At 43.5% G+C, this 22,897-nt stretch overlaps 8 protein-coding genes across 13 annotated transcripts; 4 read left to right on the forward strand and 4 right to left on the reverse strand.

Moving 5' to 3' along the window:
- Nucleotides 1–1,122: 1,122 nt before the first annotated feature.
- BCIN_02g01580 (hypothetical protein) lies at nucleotides 1,123–3,322 on the reverse strand. Its single transcript, XM_024691141.1, has 3 exons — nucleotides 2,963–3,322; nucleotides 2,605–2,828; nucleotides 1,123–2,550 (listed from the first exon to the last, which is right to left on the reverse strand). Exons 1-3 carry the CDS (start codon nucleotides 3,220–3,222, stop codon nucleotides 1,316–1,318), a joined length of 1,719 nt encoding a protein of 572 aa, XP_024546911.1. The 5' UTR covers nucleotides 3,223–3,322; the 3' UTR covers nucleotides 1,123–1,315.
- Nucleotides 3,323–3,908: 586 nt separating this feature from the next.
- BCIN_02g01590 (hypothetical protein) lies at nucleotides 3,909–6,434 on the forward strand. Its single transcript, XM_024691142.1, has 6 exons — nucleotides 3,909–4,066; nucleotides 4,120–4,194; nucleotides 4,247–4,725; nucleotides 4,852–5,186; nucleotides 5,243–5,449; nucleotides 5,506–6,434. Exons 1-6 carry the CDS (start codon nucleotides 3,982–3,984, stop codon nucleotides 6,215–6,217), a joined length of 1,893 nt encoding a protein of 630 aa, XP_024546912.1. The 5' UTR covers nucleotides 3,909–3,981; the 3' UTR covers nucleotides 6,218–6,434.
- A 2,205-nt stretch (nucleotides 6,435–8,639) lies between these two features.
- Nucleotides 8,640–11,188, forward strand: BCIN_02g01600 (hypothetical protein). The gene is made up of 4 exons (XM_024691143.1): nucleotides 8,640–8,912; nucleotides 8,972–9,091; nucleotides 9,136–10,213; nucleotides 10,378–11,188. The coding sequence occupies exons 1-4, from the start codon at nucleotides 8,675–8,677 to the stop codon at nucleotides 10,904–10,906; spliced, it is 1,965 nt and encodes a 654-aa protein (XP_024546913.1). The 5' UTR covers nucleotides 8,640–8,674; the 3' UTR covers nucleotides 10,907–11,188.
- Nucleotides 11,189–11,937: 749 nt separating this feature from the next.
- Nucleotides 11,938–14,117, reverse strand: Bcnde3. 4 transcript variants are annotated; one of them, XM_024691144.1, is made up of 2 exons: nucleotides 13,814–14,117; nucleotides 11,938–13,649 (listed from the first exon to the last, which is right to left on the reverse strand). In XM_024691144.1, the coding sequence occupies exon 2, from the start codon at nucleotides 13,565–13,567 to the stop codon at nucleotides 12,281–12,283; it is 1,287 nt and encodes a 428-aa protein (XP_024546915.1). In that variant the 5' UTR covers nucleotides 13,568–13,649; nucleotides 13,814–14,117; the 3' UTR covers nucleotides 11,938–12,280. The 4 variants fall into 4 exon arrangements, with proteins under 4 accessions (XP_024546915.1, XP_024546914.1, XP_024546916.1 ...); XM_024691145.1 differs by having other exon boundaries at nucleotides 11,938–13,714; XM_024691146.1 differs by having other exon boundaries at nucleotides 11,938–13,745.
- Nucleotides 14,118–14,120: 3 nt separating this feature from the next.
- On the reverse strand, nucleotides 14,121–15,259 carry BCIN_02g01620 (hypothetical protein). 3 transcript variants are annotated; one of them, XM_001558909.2, is made up of 3 exons: nucleotides 14,930–15,259; nucleotides 14,528–14,881; nucleotides 14,121–14,472 (listed from the first exon to the last, which is right to left on the reverse strand). In XM_001558909.2, exons 1-3 carry the CDS (start codon nucleotides 15,109–15,111, stop codon nucleotides 14,277–14,279), a joined length of 732 nt encoding a protein of 243 aa, XP_001558959.1. In that variant the 5' UTR covers nucleotides 15,112–15,259; the 3' UTR covers nucleotides 14,121–14,276. The 3 variants fall into 3 exon arrangements, with proteins under 3 accessions (XP_001558959.1, XP_024546917.1, XP_024546918.1); XM_024691147.1 differs by having other exon boundaries at nucleotides 14,121–14,881; XM_024691148.1 differs by having other exon boundaries at nucleotides 14,121–15,259.
- Nucleotides 15,260–15,348: 89 nt separating this feature from the next.
- BCIN_02g01630 (hypothetical protein) lies at nucleotides 15,349–16,521 on the forward strand. Its single transcript, XM_001558908.2, has 3 exons — nucleotides 15,349–15,894; nucleotides 15,966–16,095; nucleotides 16,156–16,521. The coding sequence occupies exons 1-3, from the start codon at nucleotides 15,590–15,592 to the stop codon at nucleotides 16,276–16,278; spliced, it is 558 nt and encodes a 185-aa protein (XP_001558958.1). The 5' UTR covers nucleotides 15,349–15,589; the 3' UTR covers nucleotides 16,279–16,521.
- A 37-nt stretch (nucleotides 16,522–16,558) lies between these two features.
- On the reverse strand, nucleotides 16,559–18,144 carry BCIN_02g01640 (hypothetical protein). The gene is made up of 2 exons (XM_001558907.2): nucleotides 17,501–18,144; nucleotides 16,559–17,448 (listed from the first exon to the last, which is right to left on the reverse strand). The coding sequence occupies exons 1-2, from the start codon at nucleotides 18,052–18,054 to the stop codon at nucleotides 16,638–16,640; spliced, it is 1,365 nt and encodes a 454-aa protein (XP_001558957.1). The 5' UTR covers nucleotides 18,055–18,144; the 3' UTR covers nucleotides 16,559–16,637.
- An 862-nt stretch (nucleotides 18,145–19,006) lies between these two features.
- Nucleotides 19,007–22,090, forward strand: BCIN_02g01650 (hypothetical protein). The gene is made up of 4 exons (XM_024691149.1): nucleotides 19,007–19,812; nucleotides 19,882–20,488; nucleotides 20,627–21,064; nucleotides 21,191–22,090. The coding sequence occupies exons 1-4, from the start codon at nucleotides 19,411–19,413 to the stop codon at nucleotides 21,325–21,327; spliced, it is 1,584 nt and encodes a 527-aa protein (XP_024546919.1). The 5' UTR covers nucleotides 19,007–19,410; the 3' UTR covers nucleotides 21,328–22,090.
- The last annotated feature ends 807 nt before the right edge of the window (nucleotides 22,091–22,897 follow it).

The raw sequence follows: 22,897 nt of genomic DNA on the forward strand, positions 1-22,897 counted from the left end.
TCTAGTTCATCTATATCCACCGATTCCCTATTATAGCTGAGTCATGCATACTAGGTAGTCTTATAGATTCTAACTCAGAGTCGGGACAATCCGTAGCTGTATTGTATACAGCATTTTCCGTAAGGGTAAAATCGATGAACGGATTTTTTTCCCAATGGATAACCAGTGGTCCGCTGGTTTCCTTGCGCCCATTTATTACCAAATCATTATATTGGATAACCCATTCATTATCTCACTACCCGTATCTTAGCAACTTTCCCTCTAATGCCAATGGTAAGAATAGACCCATTCCCACTGCGCGACTTCCCTCAACTTTTTATAAGTGTTCAATGCAGCGAGTCACTCGGTAAGAAAAGCCCGGATACTGGATCCAGGTATCATATTTCTCAAAATTTGCATGATCCCGCTCCAATTGGGTCAAAATTACTTCTGATATCTTTCGTGGGACTGATTGCAACGCCTCAAAGATACTATTCAATGTTTTCCTTAGCATGGTATTACGCAATGACCCAAACTACACCTCCGCCTTGAGAACCAATAATTGTTACAAACTTTGATTCTAGGGAGAGAAATGCGGAACAGGCTGCAACAATCTAATATATCACATCATTCGCACCAGCAGTGTTAGCGAGAACAGCGGTGGATGATTGGTTTGTTCTGCGACCGAAAACAATGGGAGACGCCTAGACTGGTATAATCAGTGGCAACCACATCGTAGCATAGGCGACAATTTGGGAAGAGGTCAAATTATATATGCGAAGACAGGAACGGGGTCTCCGATAATATTGAGAGACTGGTAGATGATACGCGAGATTGAGGCAGGAGAAAGAGAGTACAAGGTAAGGTCAGCACTTTCTTCAACTTTAGGAGGCTTCCTGGTATTGAGTGGACTGAAGTTGTTTTTAGAGGGACAGTGTAGAAGGGATCGGTATGAACAGAACCATTGGCTTGCTAGGAGCGCTTGAGGTCGAGAGCGTCGAGTATCTCGGGTGCAAGCTCTGCTTGTGGAATTTGAGAGCTGAAAACTAATTCAGGGTGAGACATCTTGATGATGAATTACTACCTGATACTTTTGAAGTGATAGAAGTTATGCAAATAGTAGAAGTAATAGGGAAGTGGAGATGTGCAAGATTAACAAAAAACCAAATACCAAGCTCATTGCGAGAAATCTGCAACGTATTGCGGTGCAGCGATATATCATACTAATAACTGACTAAAAGTGTTTGTTTGGCAGTACAGCCTCTCGATACAGCTTCTCTGGTTGCAAAAATATGGTCTTGTTACTCACAAGTGAATAGTCAAAATTGTGAGGCATTTATACTACTATTTCTGTCATCAGATCAGTCGGCCAATGCGCAGCATCAATACCGTTTGATCTGGTACCGACGTTGTACCTCAAGTCCACCTCTTTATTCGGGAACCTCAAGATAGGTTTTACAGTTCTAATAGTTACTCCGACAGCTTTAGTTTCTCTATTCTCGAAGAATTCATCGCGTAAAATAGTTTTGCCAGTTCCTGACTTTATTAGAGTCTGAAACAGCCTGGGCATTGTATAGTTCATATTATGGTAGTGTCGGAAAACAGGCTTGCAGTTCCTTGACCAAAGATCCTCCCAAACTTCTTGTGGATACATACCACATGAGTTGACAAGCCACTGAGAATAGTAATTCAGAGCCACATCCATCTCGTAGGAGCCTCCAGTCTCTGAGCGCTGTATCAGTGCTTGAAGGATTCCAACAATACCTGATACTCCAGCGCAATAATCCGAGTTTGGTAAGATAGGTGTGACAGGCTCATTGTTACCCATAGCTCGACCAAATTCCATAGAGACACCACAGTTTGCGTCGCTAATTTGTTGCCATCCGCTTCGGTATGACCAAGGACCATGCCATCCGTAGCAATTTTCTCTTGCGATAATGATACCTCGACTTCTGTCTTTGACTAGCTCTCGAATTCCATCATTCCCGAGTCCATATTTATCAAGGACCCCTGGTCTGTAACCAGTAACAACAACATCTGCGTCTCGAATCAATTCCTTGGCTTTCTCAAGGTCATCCTCGTTTCTGAAGTCCAAATGGGTGTTCCATTTTCCCCAGTTCAGATCACAATGCAGTTGAGAGTAGTCCTGTAGATGTGGAGGAGTGATCCTCATGACACTTGCACCCATTTCTGCTAAACCCCTTGCAATTGCTGGAGCTGCGATGACTCGGGTGATATCAACGATTTTCAAGCCAGCCAAAGGTCGTTTGGGGCTTGTTTGCTCCGTTTCTGGCCACCAACTCGCGATTTGGTTGGTATTCGGATGATGTCTGATTTCAAACAATCCAGTGTTAGCATTGGCTTTGCCATGCTCGCTATTTCTATATTCTTCCTTTGTCCAACAAATCGTTCCTGCCTGTTTGTACTCATCTGATGCTATTCTTTGCATATCATCCGATTCTATTTCTCCTATCTTCTCTATGAATGGATTCCAAGACGCTTCGATGCTTGGCTGATCCATTTCATGAGGTAGTCCAATACTATCCAGGCTAGGATCTGGATTCATGCTTCCTGGAAGGAGTGAGCAAATATGTCATGTCTGAAATTATTTAGAAGCACTCTTACCATGTAGATGAAAGTACCTTCCATCTTTTGTCTTGTAAATGTTTGTACAAGAGGCACGATGGTGTGTTCCTTGTAATCTGTGAATATCGGTTGAAGGGAACCATTTTGCAAGAAGTTTTCCATTTTCAGAATTGGGATCAGTGCCATTGAATAGCGTCACCTTGGCTCCTTCGTGGTTGATCTCCCACAATAGGGTAGACATGATAAAAAGTTGTGCATGATCGCTGTATTTATTGTAATTTGTTAACTGCCGTTGCGAAAGCGAAGGCGGATGTGGCATGAGATGAAGGGGTAAGGGTGTGAATTTAGGAGACGAGATGGTGTCGCTATAGTAGGCTACAGTAAAATGATTACTCACGTGTTGATGATAACTTCTTTCGGCTCCACACCATATTTCTTTTTCAACAGCGATAAAAGCACCGTTGCTTCCAAAGCTTTGATTGAAGATATACTCTCAGCGAATCGCCAGTTTATTGGTAGAGTTGGAGCATCCTCTCCTTCAAACTTGATCTTCTTGGCATGATCTTGAAAGTCCTTTGGCAGATTGGGAATGATGGTGGGGTTTTCCAATATCCCTCGTTGGAAAACCTTTTTGCTCTCTTCTGGTACTGAATACATGATCGTCTTGTTATATCGATGGAGTGACAAGTGATACTCGAAAAGGTACCTCCCACCGGAAGCTCTTTATAGGAGAGCTCATACTGACAAAGTGGTAGCCACTATATCAAGCTTTTTAACAGATTGCAATTTTAGCCCGGGAACCCATCAACCGGGCCTCGGCTTAAGTGACGCGCATTACCCATATTTTCACTATAAGAAACACTCAGATAGCGACTTAACTGATGCCAAAGAAGCTCTGGGCTGTTGTGTTGTTGTCTGAGTCTTTTTGGTCGATAATAGTTTCACGAGAAATTTCCTATTTAGGAATTGGGATGGAATAGACTCTGCGTATTCAATATGAGCCGCAGATCGGCCGCATGCTATTACCCCACAATCTAGTATCAACCACAGTAAAAGAAGACCCGCCATTACCGTCATTACCGCAGTGACTTATCATTGTTCGTTTCACAATGATCGCTGGAAGTATGCGTTGTATGGCAAACACTACACATAATAGTTGTGATCATGGCTGCAAATCTTGACAGCAGATCCTACTCATCCGCTCGTATAAGAATTACCCAATGCAGCATCACCTACATTAGTCTCAGACCCCGAGGTTAACTACAAGTCACCGAGGTTGATAAAGACTATGTAGCCAAACTCAAATAACGACTTTTGTGAAATTCATCCCTCCAGAATAGCCTGTTCTTTTTTAATCTGCTTTGTCAGTACTTTCACACATCAATCCCTTGTCAAACAGAGCCCAACTTCGATGCTATGGCGACGACAAATGAAACGCCAAACCATGGGGCTGTTCAGCCCAGAAGACCCGTCAGAGTTGCCAATTGTTCGGGTTACTTATGTTCGTAATCTCTGATTTGAGTTCCGGAGATAAGACACTAATTTTACCCTGAGGTGATCCCGCATATAGGATGTACGAACAGATTTCATTAGGAGATGTTGATTTCGTCACCGGTGACTACCTCGCAGGTATGTCATGGATGTGTAAAGAACATGAACCAAACTGATTAATTCCCGGAAGAGATGAATATGGCCGAGAATGCAGAGGCATATAAAGCTGGAGATCATCCAGGATATATCTCAACCGCTTTAGAGGGATTGTCTCAATCTCTTGAGTTGCTAGCCGAGAAAAAGACCAAGGTTGTCATCAACGGAGGAGCTTTGAATCCCGAAGGCTTAGCAAGAAAAGTTGATGAACTTGCTAAACAACGTGGCATTGCTCTCAAAGTTGGCTGGGTCTCTGGAGATGACCTGATTTCCTACACCGGACCGGATATGGCTTCCTTAAAGGGAAATCTACCGAAACACTTTGATTCATGGAACCAGGACCTACAACTACCGGCCAATACATTCTCTTTTTTGGAAGGCAAATCGATTCCCATTGTTTTGAGCAGTGCTTATCTTGGAGCTCATGCTATTGTTAAGGGTTTGCGTGAAGGTGCCGATATCATAATCTGCGGGCGAGTTTCTGACGCATCTCCTGTGATTGCCGCTGCATGGGTAAGTCTAATAATATTTCCGATTTCATTCACGTTTTTTCCATTTCGGCTTCCTATGGAATAGCCGTTGTTTTGTCTCATGAAATCGTCTTGATCATAAGCACTTACTGACTGTTGGATGTTCTAGTATTGGCACTCGTGGTCAGCAACTGATTACGACTCTCTTGCCGGATCCTTGATCGCCGGCCATTTAATTGAATGTTCAGCCTATGTGACGGGAGCCAACTTTTCTGGCTTCACTGAACATGATCAGGACATTTTCATCGATCCAGGATTCCCTATTGCGGAAATCGAAGCGGATGGTTCTTGCACAATCACTAAACATGAAGCTACTGGTGGGATGATTACTCCAAGTACTGTCGTAGCTCAATTTCTTTATGAGATACAAGGCAATCATTACCTGAATAGTGATGTGACTGCGGTCCTTGATAATATATCTGTCTCTCGGTTATCAGAGAACCGGTGAGTGGCACAAATTTGCTTCCATTCTGAGCTTTGGTCCTAATGGATGATAAAAGTGTCAAAGTTGCCGGTGTTACTGGTCTTCCGCCGCCTCCAACAACCAAAGCAGCAATATTTTATCACGCCGGATACCAATGCCAAATTCTAGTAAATGCAACAGGTTATGGAACCAAACAGAAATGGGCTCTATTTGAAAGACAGATGAGAAGAAAATTACAGCTTGCTGGAATCGATGAATCTTTTGAGCTCTTAGAATTTCAAACGTAAGAGTTTCTTTATACCTGCAATCTTTGAAGTAAACGAGTTAATAATAATATAGTATCGGTGTACCCGAATCGAATCCTTCGACACAACTTAGCAGCACAACTTACTGTCGTGTATTCGCCGAAGCCATCGAAGCTACAGCCCTTCACGGCCTAATCAAAGCCCTCACCGAAATATCTCTCCAACACTTCTCAGGCTTCCATGCATCCCTCGATATGCGTACTGCAATCCCCAAACCCTTCCTCGCATACTATCCGGCGCTTTTCTCTCAAGATGAACTCGATGAAAAAATGCACATCATCCATTCTGACAATGAAGTGCAGACATTTAAATGCGGACACCCACCAAAATATCAACCTTTCAGTCCTCGTATTACATACGACACGGCTTCCCCCCAACCTCTCTCCACATTTGGGCCTACAAGAAGTATTCGACTAGGCGATATAGCACTCGCTCGCTCCGGCGATAAAGGCGCAAATCTCAACTGCGGAATATTTATACCATTATCCTCTAACCCTAAACTATACACCTGGCTTCAGAATTATTTCAGCCGTTCGAAAATGCAAGAATTGTTAAGCGAAGAATGGCAAGAAGGATACGCGATTGAAAGAGTTGAGTTTCCGGCAATAATGGCGGTGCATTTTGTGATCTATGGGTATCTTGGGAGAGGTGTTAGTAGCAGTAGTCGATTGGATTGTCTGGGGAAGGGATTTGCGGATTACTTGAGGGATAAGTGGGTTGAGGTTCCCGTGGAGCTTTTAGGATAGGTTGTTCTTATAAGGAGAGCCGACGATACAGGGAAGTCATAGGAATATGCCATGAAACAAACACAATTTATCAAGAGCCTGATTGCATAACTTATCTAGATGGTGAATATTATTTTGATGTTCCTAGAAGCTATTCACCACTTCACAGCAAATGTCGTAGTAAAATCACATTGCAAGGACATACGCTTGTAGAATGTAATGATTACTTGGAAACACATGAGAAGTAGGAGAATACAATCGTTGGCAGATGACTTTTTTTGGTATAGAATTTTGTCAATGTTGCTGACATCCTTGACGTTTCATTATATCATTTTTGCACTAGCAATTATATATACTCTCCGCTCAATACTCCACCATCTGACGATCCAGAACAACTTACACAGCTTGTGTCAATACTTATTAATATCATCATATATCTACACCCCGATTACTTCCACCTACGTTACACTCAAGATCTGTTTTCCGTATTTTTGCGTTGAAATTTCTTTCTCACAGCTCATTAGTCATAAAATATCACGTTACCCTACACCATATATGTATTTCCATACTCAATTTAAGCCTAACGTAGTTTATCAGCATGTGGCCTATATCATCATGTGGCCCATCTCAAAACACATACAAAATTCGTTTGTGCGTAACCGTGCACTTTCTTTATTTATTAATATAATTTGATTTTTTTGAAAAAATATTATAATTATTTATATAAATAATAAGAATTTCTAATCAATTTTTAAAAATCTAATTTTATATAATAGTTATTATAAAAATGATTTTTTTGTAACAAAAATCGTAACAATTTCATTTCTTTTTCTGATATAATAGAAATATAAAAGTAAGAACTGCATTTTTGAATATTTGAATTCTTAATATTATTAATTAAGCTTTTATTTTCAAGAAATATTGATTAGTTATTAAAATATGAATATTTTAGAAAGCTTGATTTAGGTGATTTTCGAAATGGGCTACATGCTGATATGGGCCACATGCTGATAAACTACGTTAGATCTGATACGAGATCGTAAAGTAAATCATAAACAGTTAACTCATTCATGTTAGAAATTACGAAATAGAGGATGAAACGAAAATCAGATACTTGGAAGCTGTCTTCAAAGACCTCGAGGAAATACTATACAAAAACTCGGATTATTGATCCCATCCGATCTCGTCAACGAGAACTATCTCACCAAACCTTCATTCCTCTCGCCGCTCCACATCCTCGCAAACACAAATTATAAGAATCGAAGCATAAGCTAAAAAGAAAGAAAAAGTCAAAAAACGTACAACAGTGGGGATTCGCTGGTGGTCACCCACCCAACTACTAATCCACCGATCTGAAGCTTGTGTATGGCAGAGCGGACGGGATGCCCAATTCTCTTCAGTCTATGGTCGTATGTGTTAGTCGGTGGTTTACATTGCAATATATTGAGATGACACTATTGAGCGACACACTGTACTGTGCCCCAAGCACAGCAGCGAGTGGGATCGCACAAAGAACAGATTTGTTTAGATTCGGATTATAGGATCACTATTCCACTGTTTTTGAATGAGACCAATGTGAGGATTTATTTCGGTGTAAAAAGCGTCAGGTATGTGCACGTGGTGTATCAACAAGTCTTTACAACAGGCATGACAGCTTCGAAATGATATCAATCTATAGGCGAATATAGGAGGAGAAAAGGGAAAAGATAACTTGAAGCAGAAAATGGATTGTGTTAAACGTCAAGCTGTTATATAAATAGGCAGAAGTGGAATTTTCTGTAAAGTCATTCGAAGTTGGATTACTTACGCGGACTTTCGCTTAGACGATCTGCGGGTTTAGAAAGGCTCGTCTGTGAAACGATCATCCAATAGGAATGGCATGAGTTCAGCCTCTGTTGAATACACATGCATATTTACTTATGAATTTCGGAGTGCAGTAAAGGAAAAGTAGATGTTGTTACGCGTTTCCCCCTATTCTAATCAGAAGTAATTCGCTATAAATGAAACGACTGGGCTGAAATCGGAATGGCTAAAGGAAAGTTGATTATGGAAAATGAACAGGGATAAAGATGCATCTTGTAGAAGCATTTATTGTATCTGGCAGTATTTCTAGCACTCTGCTTGCACATTTATTTGGCTAGTAAAATGCATATACACTGTAGTCAATCTGGGCGCGAAATAAGAGTTCAAACGAAATTAAGAGTTTCGAATGGTTTTTGCATACATTTGCTGGCTAGCACTAAAAAGAATCTCTCTCGATATGGTTGAAGTACTCATGCTTACCGGAATCTTGATCGCAGAAGTACACATCATTCTCATTCTCCTTACACTCACATGTGGATACAGCAGGGGTTTAACATCATTGGCTATCCAAACGAGCTTACCCACACGATTCCACCCCATCCTTCACTCTTCAGGATCCCAGATTCTTTATCTCAACGACGAGTGCAGATTTCGAAAGCAGCGTCCAATGACAAGATGGCTTTAGTCAACACTCCTTGCAAACAGTGCCAGAAACTCACTGTCGACCGTGGCTTACCCGGACGCAGTGAGGAAGATTGGGTGCTTCAGATTGACGTGCCATACCATCTAAAAGATACAACACCTGACTTCCCAGGTCTTTTGACCTCGTTGAATAATGGTTGCAGCCTCTGCGGGCTGTTGAGGAATGTTTTCTTGTTCAAGTTCGCAGAAAGTCGTTCTCCAAAGAACGGAGGTAAATATCTACATTCATCTTACTTGTGCGGCAATCGCTCACCGTACTATTCTTCTCAGAAGTAAACATTTCCGCAAGTTATGGTTGTCAGTTGGAACTACCGATTTACAATAACCTGACATTTGAAGTGGATGGAGCATGGAAATCTAAGGCGACTTTTGTCCTGTATGCAGAATATGGTAAGATCTAATCCTGTGGGCGACTGAATTTCTAACGCGACTAGGCGATGGTGGAAACACTGCTTCGAGATACTTCATGGTTCGTCCAGGATCACGAACATGGAGTTATGATGCTATCAACATTGCAAATACGTGGTTGAGAATGTGTGACAAGCATGATACTTGTCAAGATACGACGCCTAATATCCTTCCCACAAGGGTTATAGATGTCCAAAGCTCGCCTCCTAAGCTTGTCATGGGCAATGGAATTATCGGTAAATATGTGACCTTGAGCCACTGCTGGGGAATATCCAAAGAACACCCATTTGAAGCTCAATATACAAGTCAAACATCAACTCTGTCGTCTCGAATGGAAGGAATGCTCTTGGAAGATTTGCCCGCCACGTTTAGGGACGCTGTCATCGCTACTCGTGACCTGGGATTTCAATATTTGTGGATCGATTCAATTTGTATTCTGCAAGACTCCATTCCTGATAAGTCTGTAGAAATCGCACGGATGGGCGATGTATACGGAAATGCGGCGTTATGTATTTGCGCCACGTCTGGAATCAATAGCAAGTCCGGCTTCCTGCCCCCTTATCCATCATTGCAGCCATCAGTCAAACTACCTTTCCACTCGATGAATAACGAGCCTGGATCCTACATTCTGTTCAGTCAAGATCTGTATGAGTCACAAAATCAATTCCCCATTGATTGGGTGTGGGACATTCATCAAAGGAGCATCTGGAATACCAGGGCGTGGACGTTACAAGAACGTGTTCTTTCTCCCCGGATTCTACACTTTACCTGCGGGAGGATGTATTTCGAATGTGCAAAGGGATTCTTCATGGAGACAAGCCCCGAACAAGAACTCACAGAGAATGATCTTGCAGGCTTACGAGTAGAAGCTGGCTTCATAAAAGCCCGACGCCTCGGACATGCGACTGAACTCGATTCTAATAATCTTAGTTTCGACGCACTTGTACGGCTTTACTACAATCTGGTGGATCAGTACTGTCAGCGCGACTTATCGTATTCTTCAGATAAAGAAGCTGCTTTTGCAGCTTGTTCTGCATTGTTTCAGAAACGCCTCGGATTTCATACAAATGTTTTTGGCACATTTCTCGAGGATCTTCCTAGATGGTAGGTTATCTTTTCACTAAACTATCCTCTTCAAGTCGGTGCTCGAAATCCGAATCAAGTGCCACAAGTAACTTTTTTGTTTCTCATTTTTGATCAGGATTACACAGTCCGACTTCTGACTCTTCAACTCCCTCCATCACCCTCAAGGCTAACATAACTTACAGCTTAATGTGGATCCCTCTCGGAAACTCCACCCTCGACTCAAGCTGGCCCTCTTGGTCATGGTGTTCCCACCAACACCTCTCATTCTACCAGGGGATTTTCCACATGGAAGACTCCGAAGTGCACAATACAGACCAAGAGCTCTCCCACGAATCCAATCACGAATACATACCCGCAACCGACTCCCAACCCCCAATACTTCGTCTTCACGCATTTGCAAAAGGCCCAGGTAAGCTCACATGGAAGAAATCGTACCCCGCGAGCGTCAAATTTTCAATCATGGGCCACGACTATGATCTAGAACATGCCGATATAACAAATCATTCTGCAATCGACAGAAACGACCTCTGGCTTTTGAACTTTTGCAAACTCGGTGCCAAGTCCAGCCCAATCTCCGGTTTGATTCTACAACCTGCTGTAGAATCAGGTCGCGACCATTATCGCCGAGTAGGAGTTTACCGATTGAAGAATGCCGAGGACTCAGAAAAGCTGTTTCAAACAGAAACGCGACAATGGATGAATCTAGTCTGACCTCACAAATTCAAACACATCTATCCAATTTCAAATAATTATCATGCGATCTTATCACGTGGCTACTGCCATGAATGAAAGATGCGAATTACCTTCTGACACTGCAGAATACAGAGTACAAGCTATCAGATGATATATCTTCCACAACACAGGCTCGATTTAATCTCCGTTGGAATGAAGGATAGAAAGTATAGTGCTAGTCTAGAGTCTGATCGACACACATCAGATATATCCAGAGAACAATAATAACATATACCAAGTCCCCTCTTCCCCAATCCCACATTCCCAAATCCAATCCCCTACTCTCTATTTCCTTATATCTATATTTCCAATTCATACAGACTATACTACACTACACGAGAAGCCCCAGTGAGAAACCCCCAGCCAGAAGCTTAAGCCCCGCCTCGTCTAAAACGCAAAGACATCGAAGAGAAAGTTGCATCACAATATCGTTATTCCGGCAAGAGGAGCGAATAATAACATAATCTACATCTCGAATGTGAAACATGAAAATCCCAAAGAACCGGCCAATCTAGAAAGAGGAAGTATAATTGTGACAACGAGTAAAATGCGTCCCCGTAAATTTCATTTCCTGCTCTTCAATAACCAGTCCCCTCGCGAAGCACCTCTTCGGAGCAGTCATGGAAAGGGGAAATAGAAATAGAAACAGAAATGTAAAATAGAAATGAGGAAGCAGAGGTATGCAAATCAAAAGAGTTTAAAGAGAGGGGCGAGATCACGGGGGAGGGTAGGGAGGATGGTCATCTCGGGGCGGGGGTTGGATATTGCTTTTATTTTGCTTCATTTGATTTTGTTTTGTTTTGTTCCATAGCAAGGCTGGAGATCGGGATGGATACTGGATATATATATATATATGTATTTACATAGAGTGTGGGGAAGAATTGAGGAATAATACAAGATTGGGCGAGGGTCTACGCTATGGATGCAATTTTATTTGAACACTGCAATTTGACAGCTCAACATAAGCTATAGAGATATTGGGATCTCGTTCACATCCATTTCCCCCCCTTTCGCTTCTAAAGCCATTAATGTTTTCTAAATGTTCGTGTAAAGGGTATGTATGAATCATAACAAGTGGCAATGGAGAATTCTTACAAGGCCACAAAATTAAACAAAAATCATATGGAGAACTGCGTGGGATTTAGATTTCGGTTTGGGGGTACACGCAAGGAAAGATTGAGGAAAGGATTCTCACCCGTGTGAATTTGAATTAGAAATTGAGAGATACAATGTGAAGAATTTCCATTTGCGCCAGTATTTAAGATCTTGAAAAGGATATCGCCCTAACCACCAGTGCACCTGCTATCTGAACCTAAGACCCTTCCGTAATCCTATTCTCGCCGAGGTATCGAATCAAGCCTTCTTAAATTTTTCTCCTGAGATCATTGGTCCGACAAGTTCAATCAAGAAAGCCTTTGCCTTACCAATCTTGACCAACAAACTAGGAACTCTCCAACCAAAAACCTGTCCGACACCACCTCCATTTCCAATGGGTACGAAAATTGTTTCCTTCATGGGCTTGAATTCCTGTTGCACGGGATATCCAGTTCCAGAACCGCCCGCAATCATTTTCCATACCGAGCCCAACAATCCAGGAGTTGGCTCAGCAGGTTTCTTGACGCCGAGATCGTTGGCAATATCTACTGCTAGAGAAGAACATAATGTTACAAGCATAGGGTCGAGATCTATGGCTGAATTGGAACTTCCGGCTACGATATCTCCCAACACGTAGATACCCTTTACATCGTCTGAACTATCTCCCTTGACACGGAAATAGGCATCGCGTGTGATGACGCGGCCTGATTCATCAAGCCATGATTTTGGTAGGAATTCACTGTTGGGTGCTCCTCCAGTCGCGTCAATGTATATATCGACATCGCGTTTACTACCATCGCTGAGGGTTAACGTAGTAGGGGAAACACCCGGCTCAGCAGGGTCTGTACTTTCAACGCGTACATCATTGATAACCTCGACGTGAGCAATGTTCTCGAGATAGTCTTGTGCTCGTGCACTAGTTGCCTGTTTGACTCTCGAAAGAACTCTGTTTGCACCAGAGAGAAGTGTAACTTTACAGTTTGGGTAGTTTTGTGCAATTTCTCCTGCGGTTTCAACACCAGCTGCGCCGCCTCCGGCTACGAGGACAGTCTTGGCGGTGGGGAGAGCAGTGTGTAATGCACTCAATGCAGATTTTGTGTGAGATTCTGAACCGTGGAGTGTCCAGAGTGGGGATTTGGAGGTTGTACCTGTGGAGATGATGAGGGAGTCGTAGCGAACTTGTCGTGTGGTTTCTGTAGTTCCGTCGCCTGTTGATACGGTGACTGTTCGCGCTGCGGGGTCTAAAGCGGAAGCCACGCCTTGAATCAATTCGAATTGCGAGGCGTCATATCTTGAAAAGGCCTCGGACAATGGGACGAATATTTTCTCTTGAGGAATTAAGGTTGGATTAATGAGAGCTCGTGGACTGGCGATCTTGAAGAAGAATGACGTGTTGGGGGTGATGAGGGTGATGTGATAGGATTTTGTTTGCTCGAGACGATGGAGCTGAGGTAAAGTCTGACGAAGCAATTGATGAACGGCGTTGACTCCGCCAAAATTTCCACCTAGAATAACTATCTCGTGGGCATTGGAGTTGGAGGACATTGTGAAGGTATTTTAAAGTGGATGGACGACGGGATGGGTCAAGTTGTGGTTGTGGTTGTGGCTGTGGTTGAGCTCTGGATGTCTGAAGGGCTTCCGTTAGTGATGGAGATCCAGGGTCTATGGGCCTATACTATCTATACTATGGGTCTGTGGGTTAATATGGATTGATTCTCGACTGCTGAGATAACCTTAACGTCCATTTGATACCCGTTCAGTGAAGAGTGTAGAGTTGGAGGAGAGCAGTACCTGATATTCTCAGCTGGTGGACGTCCTTTGAATGATTCCGTCGATGAAGCTTTTGAAGACGATGACCTCGAGAAGCGATATTTACCAGAAGGGAGGGTTGATGGGCACTTCTTATAGTGAATCGTTATCGCTCTCAGACTGGCGAAAGACCTTCGCGGGGCACGGATTAATCAACCACTCGAGCGTGAACCTATTTATATACGGACAGTCCGTCTTGCTTCATATGCTTCATATGCTTCATATTGAATCATGCCGACCTACGTCTGGCTCCTGTTGTTTATCAATCACTGTCACTGTCATGGCCGCATACGAGCAGAGCAATAAAGATTACCAATTTCGAACAATCTCGCCTTAGTCTGGGCCCGGTGCGCGACTATCTAAATGTTGCCGCGGTGTTCAGCCAATCAAAAGCATTTCCGCTGAGAACCATGGCCCCCAGCTAACGCATTCTACTGCACTCATTCTACAATACCTTGCTTTTGGCATCCCTTGCTCCCAGGTGTTTGAACACGATAGGATAATACAAATCGGCCAGTTCAGCCGCCACAAAAAGGAATGCTGTTAGAGGTGTGCCTACCACCGTGTAGTCCTTTGGGTAGTAGACATATCTCCAGCAATACGTCAAAATTGCAGATGCTGAACCAATGAAACGACAGAACCTGTGTGTCCTGATCAGTAGGGAGAGAATGCCAAATAATCAATCATACAACTCACCAAATTTCAATAGAATGGCCACCTTTGTGTCCCCTCTCCATCAACTGCGCAACTGAGGAAATCCCAAGGACCATCTGAAGAACAAACGCCGACCAAAACATTGCATCCATATCGTCACGGAATGTCTCTGCAAAGGCCCAATGCAGAACTACCATCGTTCCAATACCTCCTCCAAGAATCGTCTTCAGATTTTGAGATACCATGGGAGCATGATTCCACTGGTTTGGCCCAAATTTCATCGTAGTATACACAAGAAAGGCATCTATAATGAGCCAGGGAACAAAGACAAGGATTTGAGTCAGAGTGAATGGAAGGCGGAAGCCATAGACTATCTCCCAACCTATGTTTGCACAGCTATCATATGTTGTTAGTTGGAGCGACATATGGAATCAGAATGTTTACAGTGCGACAATGGGCATTCCATAAGATTCATCTCGGTACGCTTGTCGGATGTATAGAATGTATGCAATGGTCCAGAAAAGCCCCGTCGAAAGTATGAGAGCATCTTGGACTTGGAGGTAATGGAGAGGAGGTTGATTGATGGTATCGATGGCGTTAAGAGGAAGGTGGATATCGAAAGGCATCTTGGATATCACGATGTAACCAGGAACTGATAGTGTCACATATATCCATCCGTCTGTGTTTGATATCCCACTCATGAGAAGCTTCAAAGCTTCAAAACATACGTTGCATCCGACGCATCGACCAATCATCCACTGTCAGAAATCTACCACGGATTTTGCTAACTTATTAGATTATTTGTCTATACAGCACTATAGCATTTAATCACCAAGTGAATACCGCCGAGATTACAAGCAAATGGAACCTCTAAAAGGGCGCGCATCTGGCGCCTCACACGGAGTGGAAACCTCACCTACAGTGTGCGAGTGAATCGGTACAGACGTCACGTGAGCTGCCACGTATTTCTCTTTCTCGTGACTTCCATGCACCCCATTTATATGACATTCGATTTATTTTGTGAAATACCAACAACTTCGTCGCATAATCAACTTCCATTTCACACTGTTGATTAATTAATTAATACGCATCTTTCCGTTCACGATGGCCTCCTCCGAAATAACACTCTTCGCAAACGATTTAATCTCCGAAGAATGCCAAAATTCCCTCCCGGAAGGCTATAAATTCCGTGCACTCCAACGCTCGGATTTCCATCGTGGATATCTGGGTGTTCTTCGAGACTTAGCATATGTAGGACCCATTACAGAAGAACAATGGGAAGAAAGATTCGATGCGATGAAGAAGTGTGAGGATACCTATTATGTGTTGGTGATTGTGAAGGAGAAAGGGGGTGAAAACGATGGAGAGTTTATCATGGGGACTGGTACATTGGTTGTGGAGATGAAATTGTGAGTGTTTTTTTCCACTCTGAGAAGACAGTGGTGGGAAGAGCAGAAGAGCTAATGTATTATTGGTGAAGCCTTGGAAATCTGGGACTACAGGGTCATGTGGAAGATGTGTGTATCTCGGCGGATCATCAGGGACAGCAGTTTGGAACGAAACTTATTAAAGCATTGGATCATATTGCCTCCGAAAGAGGTTGTTACAAGGTGAGTAGATTGTGTTCCATATTCAGTTTTGGAATACGTCAGTAGCTGATCATATCACAGAGTATACTGGACTGCGGTGCTAAAAAGATACCCTTCTATGAAAAGTGCGGTTATGAAGGTAGAGGATTTGAAATGCATCATTACCATGATCCTGAAAATGAGGCTGCGTTGAATGGAGTTTGATTACTATAAGTTTTGTACGAGGTCTTAGAAATGGTGTTTTAATGTTCATGGGGTCTACTGGCAGCGAGGAAAGTATCAACTGCTGTAGACAATGGTATCGAAATCCATTTTGATCAACCTCGCCACCTCCAACGATGTCTCTTTTCAATGATTTTTTGTCTTTTGAACAATCTTGTTTTTCCCCTCAACGATTACTCAGACAGTTGATCTAACCCATCGATTGTATTTCTCAAATGGCACACACGTGTATATCACGTTGAGACGAGAGTCCTCTGATAACTGTGCGGTCTGATATCGAATTGTGCCTAAAGGTATGAAGAGCTTTAATCAAAGATCACTTGCCCAGATCTTACTTCTGATTACTGGAAAAAGCACATGGACGCATTTTTCTGCACCTCCCAGACTCTCAAAATCTTAGCTTCATGGGGCATTACCTCCACAGTATAAGGAACATCATAAAGACCCTCCTTGTGTTTCCACAAATCACGAATTCGATAATGATCCCAAGTCATGAGAATATCCCGACGAGGACTAAAACTCATTTCCGCCGTGAAAGTTCCACGATTGAGTAATGCGATAGCATAACTCCCATCCGCCATTTCTTTAGCATATACTTGAAGATCTCCATCAGCTTCGTAGCCTACGCCCACTGTTTGGGCTGATATCCCAAGCGGATCTTGATTTATCTCAATAATCTCTTTGTTGGTGAGGGTTTGAAGTTCATAAGTATCCAGAATCCTCACGTCGGATCCGATGAGTAGAGGCGAAGCTACCATGGCCCACATACTAAAATGCGTCCGATATTCAATATTCGACGCCCCTGTCCCCACAAGCTGAGTCGAGTTTCCATTGAGCCCAATGATTAACATATCATAATCATTCCAATGACCCGGACCAGAATATTGCACCAATTCATTTCCTCGATCTATCATATCTAACACGTCGAAATAGTATTTTTCCCGATTTCCGGGATAGTTGAACTCATCAGATATGTCTTGACCAATGCGCCATTGGTTTGCTCCTTCATCGGCGGCCCATTCCCAGATATCGGCCCAACCGCAGTGACATGCGTGGTAGACGATGGGACGACCACTTGCAAGGAGAGCTTTAGACATTTTCAATACAATTTCTTGGACCACGGACTTGGGAGCATCTTCGTGGGAACAACAACTATGTCCATTAGAAAGATTCAAAGGTATACCTGGAAAGAAAAAAGGCCCACCTATCATATTTTAGATGGTCAATCCCCCAACTAGCAAACATATTTGCATCTTCTTCCTCGTGCCCAAGACTCCCCGTATACCCAGCACAAGTCTCATCTCCCGGACCAGAATAGATACCTAATTTGAAACCTCGTTCATGCGCATAGTCGGCCACAGCCTTAATACCATTTGGAAATTTGACAGGATCAGCTTCGAGAGGGTTGGCGGATCGAGGTCCTTTGTATCGCTGCCAGCCATCATCCAAATTCACATACACAAATCCGGCATCTTTTAGACCGTTGGATATCATGGCATCAATGGTGGATTTGATGAGGTTCTCGTCGATCAAATCGCCGAATTGGTTCCAGGAACTCCAGCCCATGGGAGGCGTGAGCGCGAGGCTGTTGTTTAAGGGTGGGGAAACTGGGGGGTCAGGACCTGGTGAGCATTCTTGGGCGGCTGGGGAGGTTGTTGATGAGGTTTGAGAAGATGAAGATGTGTTTAGAGCAAGAACATGGATGAGAGATGCTGTTTGTAGAAACCAAGGGATGATGAATTTCGCGGGAAAATGCATTGCAACAATTCTTCCTTCTCACTCTGAACGATGCTCTAGCACAACTATCTCACGACTGTATGAAGAAAATCTATTTCTCTCTTTAAATCCACTCTACCAATATATCCCTCTCTGTCTTGATACAAGACTTCTCATATATAAATCAACCGCAGAAGAGTACAGCCCAAACAGATCATGCGCAGGAAGAACACGAAAACCTCCTACAAATCAAAATATCTACCCCGCAATCCTTCTCACGTCATACAACATATATCAAAGGAACAGCCAAGAGTACTCTCTATATAATGGCTAGCCATCCCTTCTCCAGCCATCCACCTTCAGCACCCCGCACTTGCGGCTGAACATCCCCGTGCATTTTGGCTGCAGAAAAAATCGATACCAAGAACCGTATCGACTGCGAGTCGTTCTATCAATAATCCACATGGGTAGGTAGGTAGGCAGGTATGTTGCAACGACGAAATGGCCAATGCCCGATACCGCTTGTAACGTATCATCGAATGGATCCGTGGTGATCAATCTTCTTCAGCTAGGAATGCAAGTTAGCGATATGAGCACCAAGCTCGGGTCGCGAGGATACATACTATATCTATATCTCCATGTATGAGATAGGTAAGGCCCTGGAGACATACCAGCGCCATCCCATTCGTTACGAAGACATTCTTTCTCAATCCAGACCCAGACTGCATACATACAACCAACCAACCAAGCAGCCAGCCAACCAATCAACAAACTCACAAACTCAACATAATTCACACCTACCATTCCCACATTGTAAAAACCCCCCATCTCCATCTACCTTCCTAATGCAGATATCCGTTCCGTGGCATCCATCTATCTATAGTTATCAAAGTGTCGGGCGTGCCAAGACCGCGGAGGTTTATCAGGGTTCCCCACATACATGCACAGCGAGCTACTAACCTACCTAACCTACCTCTATTCCCATCCACATCAAGGAAACGGAGCACCAACCCCCATTTTGGTAATCTGATATCATATCATATCATATCACAACGTCGCATTGCGTATCTATCTGCAAAATCCGGGGGTGCAGATTATCATCGATAAGAATGGATGGACGGATTGAGTTTCTTCCACTTTTGCAGGTGCGATAAGCGTTGATGATTTAATGAGGGGTTTCCTCTGCTCTTGCCATGGCATGATTTCGACGGCTGTGCTGTGTTGGAGGACACTTATTAGTGGGTGACGATTTTACGAATTTTGGATACTGGATACTGGATATTGGATATTGCACATCAGACGACGGTATTTTACGACATCGGTTGTTACTTTCTGAGGACACTGGTTTGATCTTGAAAGTCCTCGTCTACTCATCATCACCAACCCCCAAGAATCAAGATGCAGATCTTACACGACACCACCACAAAACCACACGTCCAAGATGTATCACTCCCCATCAGCTCCCCGCATGTGCCCGACAAACAAGCCCACCTCGATGCGCAAACCGCCACCGAAATCGAGCATTCGATGAGTTTTCGCGATGGGCTCCGTCTCTACCCCGCTGCAATAGCGTGGTCCGCATTTTTCTCGCTCGGAATTATCATGACGGCTTTTGATCCCCAATTACTGGGCAGTCTGTATGCGACTCCGGCTTTCCAGAGGGATTTTGGTTATAAATACAAGGGAGATTATATCGTGAGCGCGCAGTGGCAGACAGCGTTGGGAATGGGGAATCCGATTGGACAGGTGGTGGGAGCGTTGCTTATTGGATTTCCGATGGAGTGGTATGGAAGGAAATGGGTGGGTGTTCGAAATCTTTACAATCTCGAAGGACTTGATGTGAGCTGGAAGCTAACTTGGAATTGGTAGACATATATGGCATGTGTATCTGGTACCGCCGCACTTATATTCGTGCAATTCTTCGCGCGCTCTCTCCCGGTTCTTCTCGTTGGGGAACTTATCGGCGGTCTCATTCTAGGCACGTATACAACCATTGCCCCTACCTACGCATCGGAAGTATGTCCCATAGCACTTCGCGGTCATCTAACTTCCTATGTCAATCTTTGTTTCGTGATGGGCCAACTTATCGCAAATGGAGTTATTGCTGGAACATCTCATCTCGATAATCATTGGGCATATAGTGCACCCTTTGCGATTCAATGGCTCTGGCCTCTCATCATCTTGATCGGTATCCCTTTCGCGCCTGAGTCACCCTGGTGGTTAGTCAGGAAAGATAGACTCGAAGAAGCAGAGAAGTCGTTGAATAGACTGTCGTCGGAGAAAATTGATAACAGATTGGTTCTGGCCATGATGATTGAGACAGATAGATTGGAGTTGGAGATGGAGACAGGAACAACTTACTGGGATGTTTTTAATAAGACTAATATTAGGAGAACGGAAATTGCGATTGCGGTTTTTGTGACGCAGGTCTTCAGTGGGATTTATTTGGTCGGTTATGCGGCCTATTTCTTCCAACGTAAGTCTTCTTTTTTCCGTTGCTGTGTGCTGATTCTCTCTTGGGAATATTCGAGGACTTGCCAGGACGCTCATCCGTCCTTGTTACTTGAATGCTCTGTGCGAAACTAAACAATGGTTTACTAACTTCCTGTTCCAGTTGCCGGTCTTGCTGGGTCCAAAGCATTTGATATGAGTGTAGGATTTCTAGCTGTTGGCTTCGTAGGAACCCTTTTGTCGTGGATTTTGATATCAAAATACGGACGACGACGCATCTACAACATCGGACTCGCGGTACTCACGACCATTATGTTTATCATCGGGATTCTGGATTGCGTACCAAATTATGAGAATCGTCCCGGTGTCATCTGGGCACAATCGACCCTCATGATCGTTTGGAATGGTATCTTTGATCTTACTATTGGACCCGTGTGCTATACGATTTTCTGCGAGGTCTCAGCGACTAAGGTTCGCTCGAAAACTATCGCTGTGGCTACGGCGATGCAAGCGCTTGTTGGGATAGTCATGACGGTTGCCATTCCTTATATGATTAATCCGGATCAAGCGAATTGGAGGGGAAAGATTGGGTTTTTCTATGGTGAGTAGAGTCTTTTGCTTTTATCATTTTTCACAACAGAGAAGTAAACCGAGCCATGGAGGTATCGGTCATAATTATTCACAACTATAAATATCGAAAAGAGTATAGTGACTGATAACTGAATAGGTGGCTGTTCGGTATTTTGTCTTATCTGGTGTTGGCTGAGAGTTCCAGAAACCAAAGGAAGGACGTACGAAGAATTGGATCTGATGTTCGCAAGAGGTGTCAAGACGAGAGATTTCAAGCATTACAAAATAGTGTAATGCATGTCCACTCCAGTTTGACTCGTTGATGGAACGCAAAATGGTGTTCTTACTTACAGATCGTTATACTGGCGTCGTCTTCTGTTTCGTTTTCATGTTCACCACCCTACCTTATAGTGGGACATCTTGTGCATGGTAATGACGATGGAGTTATTTTAATTATGTTTGTCGTCCGTCAATGAGTGCAGTGCATTAAAGACCTGCTTGCATTAACCCTACTTTTGAGTCGCTCCAATTTCTGGAGAAGCCTAGTTTTATGATCTCCACCATCCCAAGATAGAATGAGTTGATTTTGAAATGAAAAATGAAAGTTGAAACGCCAGAATTCGGCACAGAAGGGGTGAGCGGTTTAATGCAAGATCAATCAAATTAGCTAGCTCATCGACAAGACATGACACGACACGACACGACAATCGGAATTGACATCATTGGTGCCCATCAACCAGTTTGTCGGTGTTCTTGTCATCTTGTCAATCCTGTCAATCTTGTCATTCTTGTCATTCTCGTGGATCGTCATATGTTCCAGAGTCCGGGGAGTCCGGAGGATTGATGAGCGATGGATAGATGAGATTCCAAGTTTTTTTTTTTTTTTTTTTTGGTTTAAGATTTACCTACACCCAGGTCGACGCACTACGTAGATGGAAACGGTAAAGGCAAAGGAAGAGATGAAGAAAGCAAAGTTATTCCGAGTTTCGTCCACCAATCTTCGTGCAAATGTGACGATTTCCTATCTGGCACTATGAGTTGTAATCCGAACCTAGCACGCTTGGGTACAAAAGAAGAAAGTAAGTTTCAACGGCAGATGGAGAAAAAGGAAAAGATGACCAAGGCCGTTGCAACCCGCGATCTGGAGAAGCGGGAGCCTGAGGTGTCCATGTGTGAGATTAATAAGCAGTCACCCACCATTGGTCATGAATCCTTACAATACACGTTTGTGAAAGTTCGTGCTTGACTTTTATGTTTATATCTGTATATCTACTATATCGTAGATATACACCTACGATATACACCTACGATATACACATTCTTCCAAATGCGGGCAAGTCCCCAAACCCCCCCCCCCCAGTCCTCGCTCCGCTCGAAATAAACTCTTCCACAGGTAGATTTCATGGAAAAAGGTTTTCGTCGTGTTTTCTAGCGCGTCATATCATTTCTAATCTAACGTCTTCAAATGAATATCTTATGCTGCCTCGCTGCTAACAAGAAGCTAGCAATGCCTTGGTAAGGCTTACCAAGGCATTGTCCCATGAAATCTTATACCACGGAATTAAGGAAAAAGTATAATTTATACGAAGCTTTCTTTCAGACGACTATCCCGGATGGAAGCACCCACGCTTTACCTCAATGGTCTCCTCCCCCCCCTTGATCACGCATCGACTTCGATTCCGATGATTCTCCAAAATGAGGGGGGGGATTACAATCTCTCGCGCTGCTGCGGATATCGCGTGAAGGCACCGAGGGGTTGGGAAAATGTGAGACCATTTTTATCTACTCTACCCCGTAGATAGATATGCTTATGTCTCAAAGATAGATGATCACATCTGTTTACCAATTCAGGATCCCGTCTCGG

This window comes from Botrytis cinerea, chromosome 2, assembly GCF_000143535.2.
Source record: "Botrytis cinerea B05.10 chromosome 2, complete sequence".
NCBI classification, from domain to species: domain Eukaryota; kingdom Fungi; phylum Ascomycota; class Leotiomycetes; order Helotiales; family Sclerotiniaceae; genus Botrytis; species Botrytis cinerea.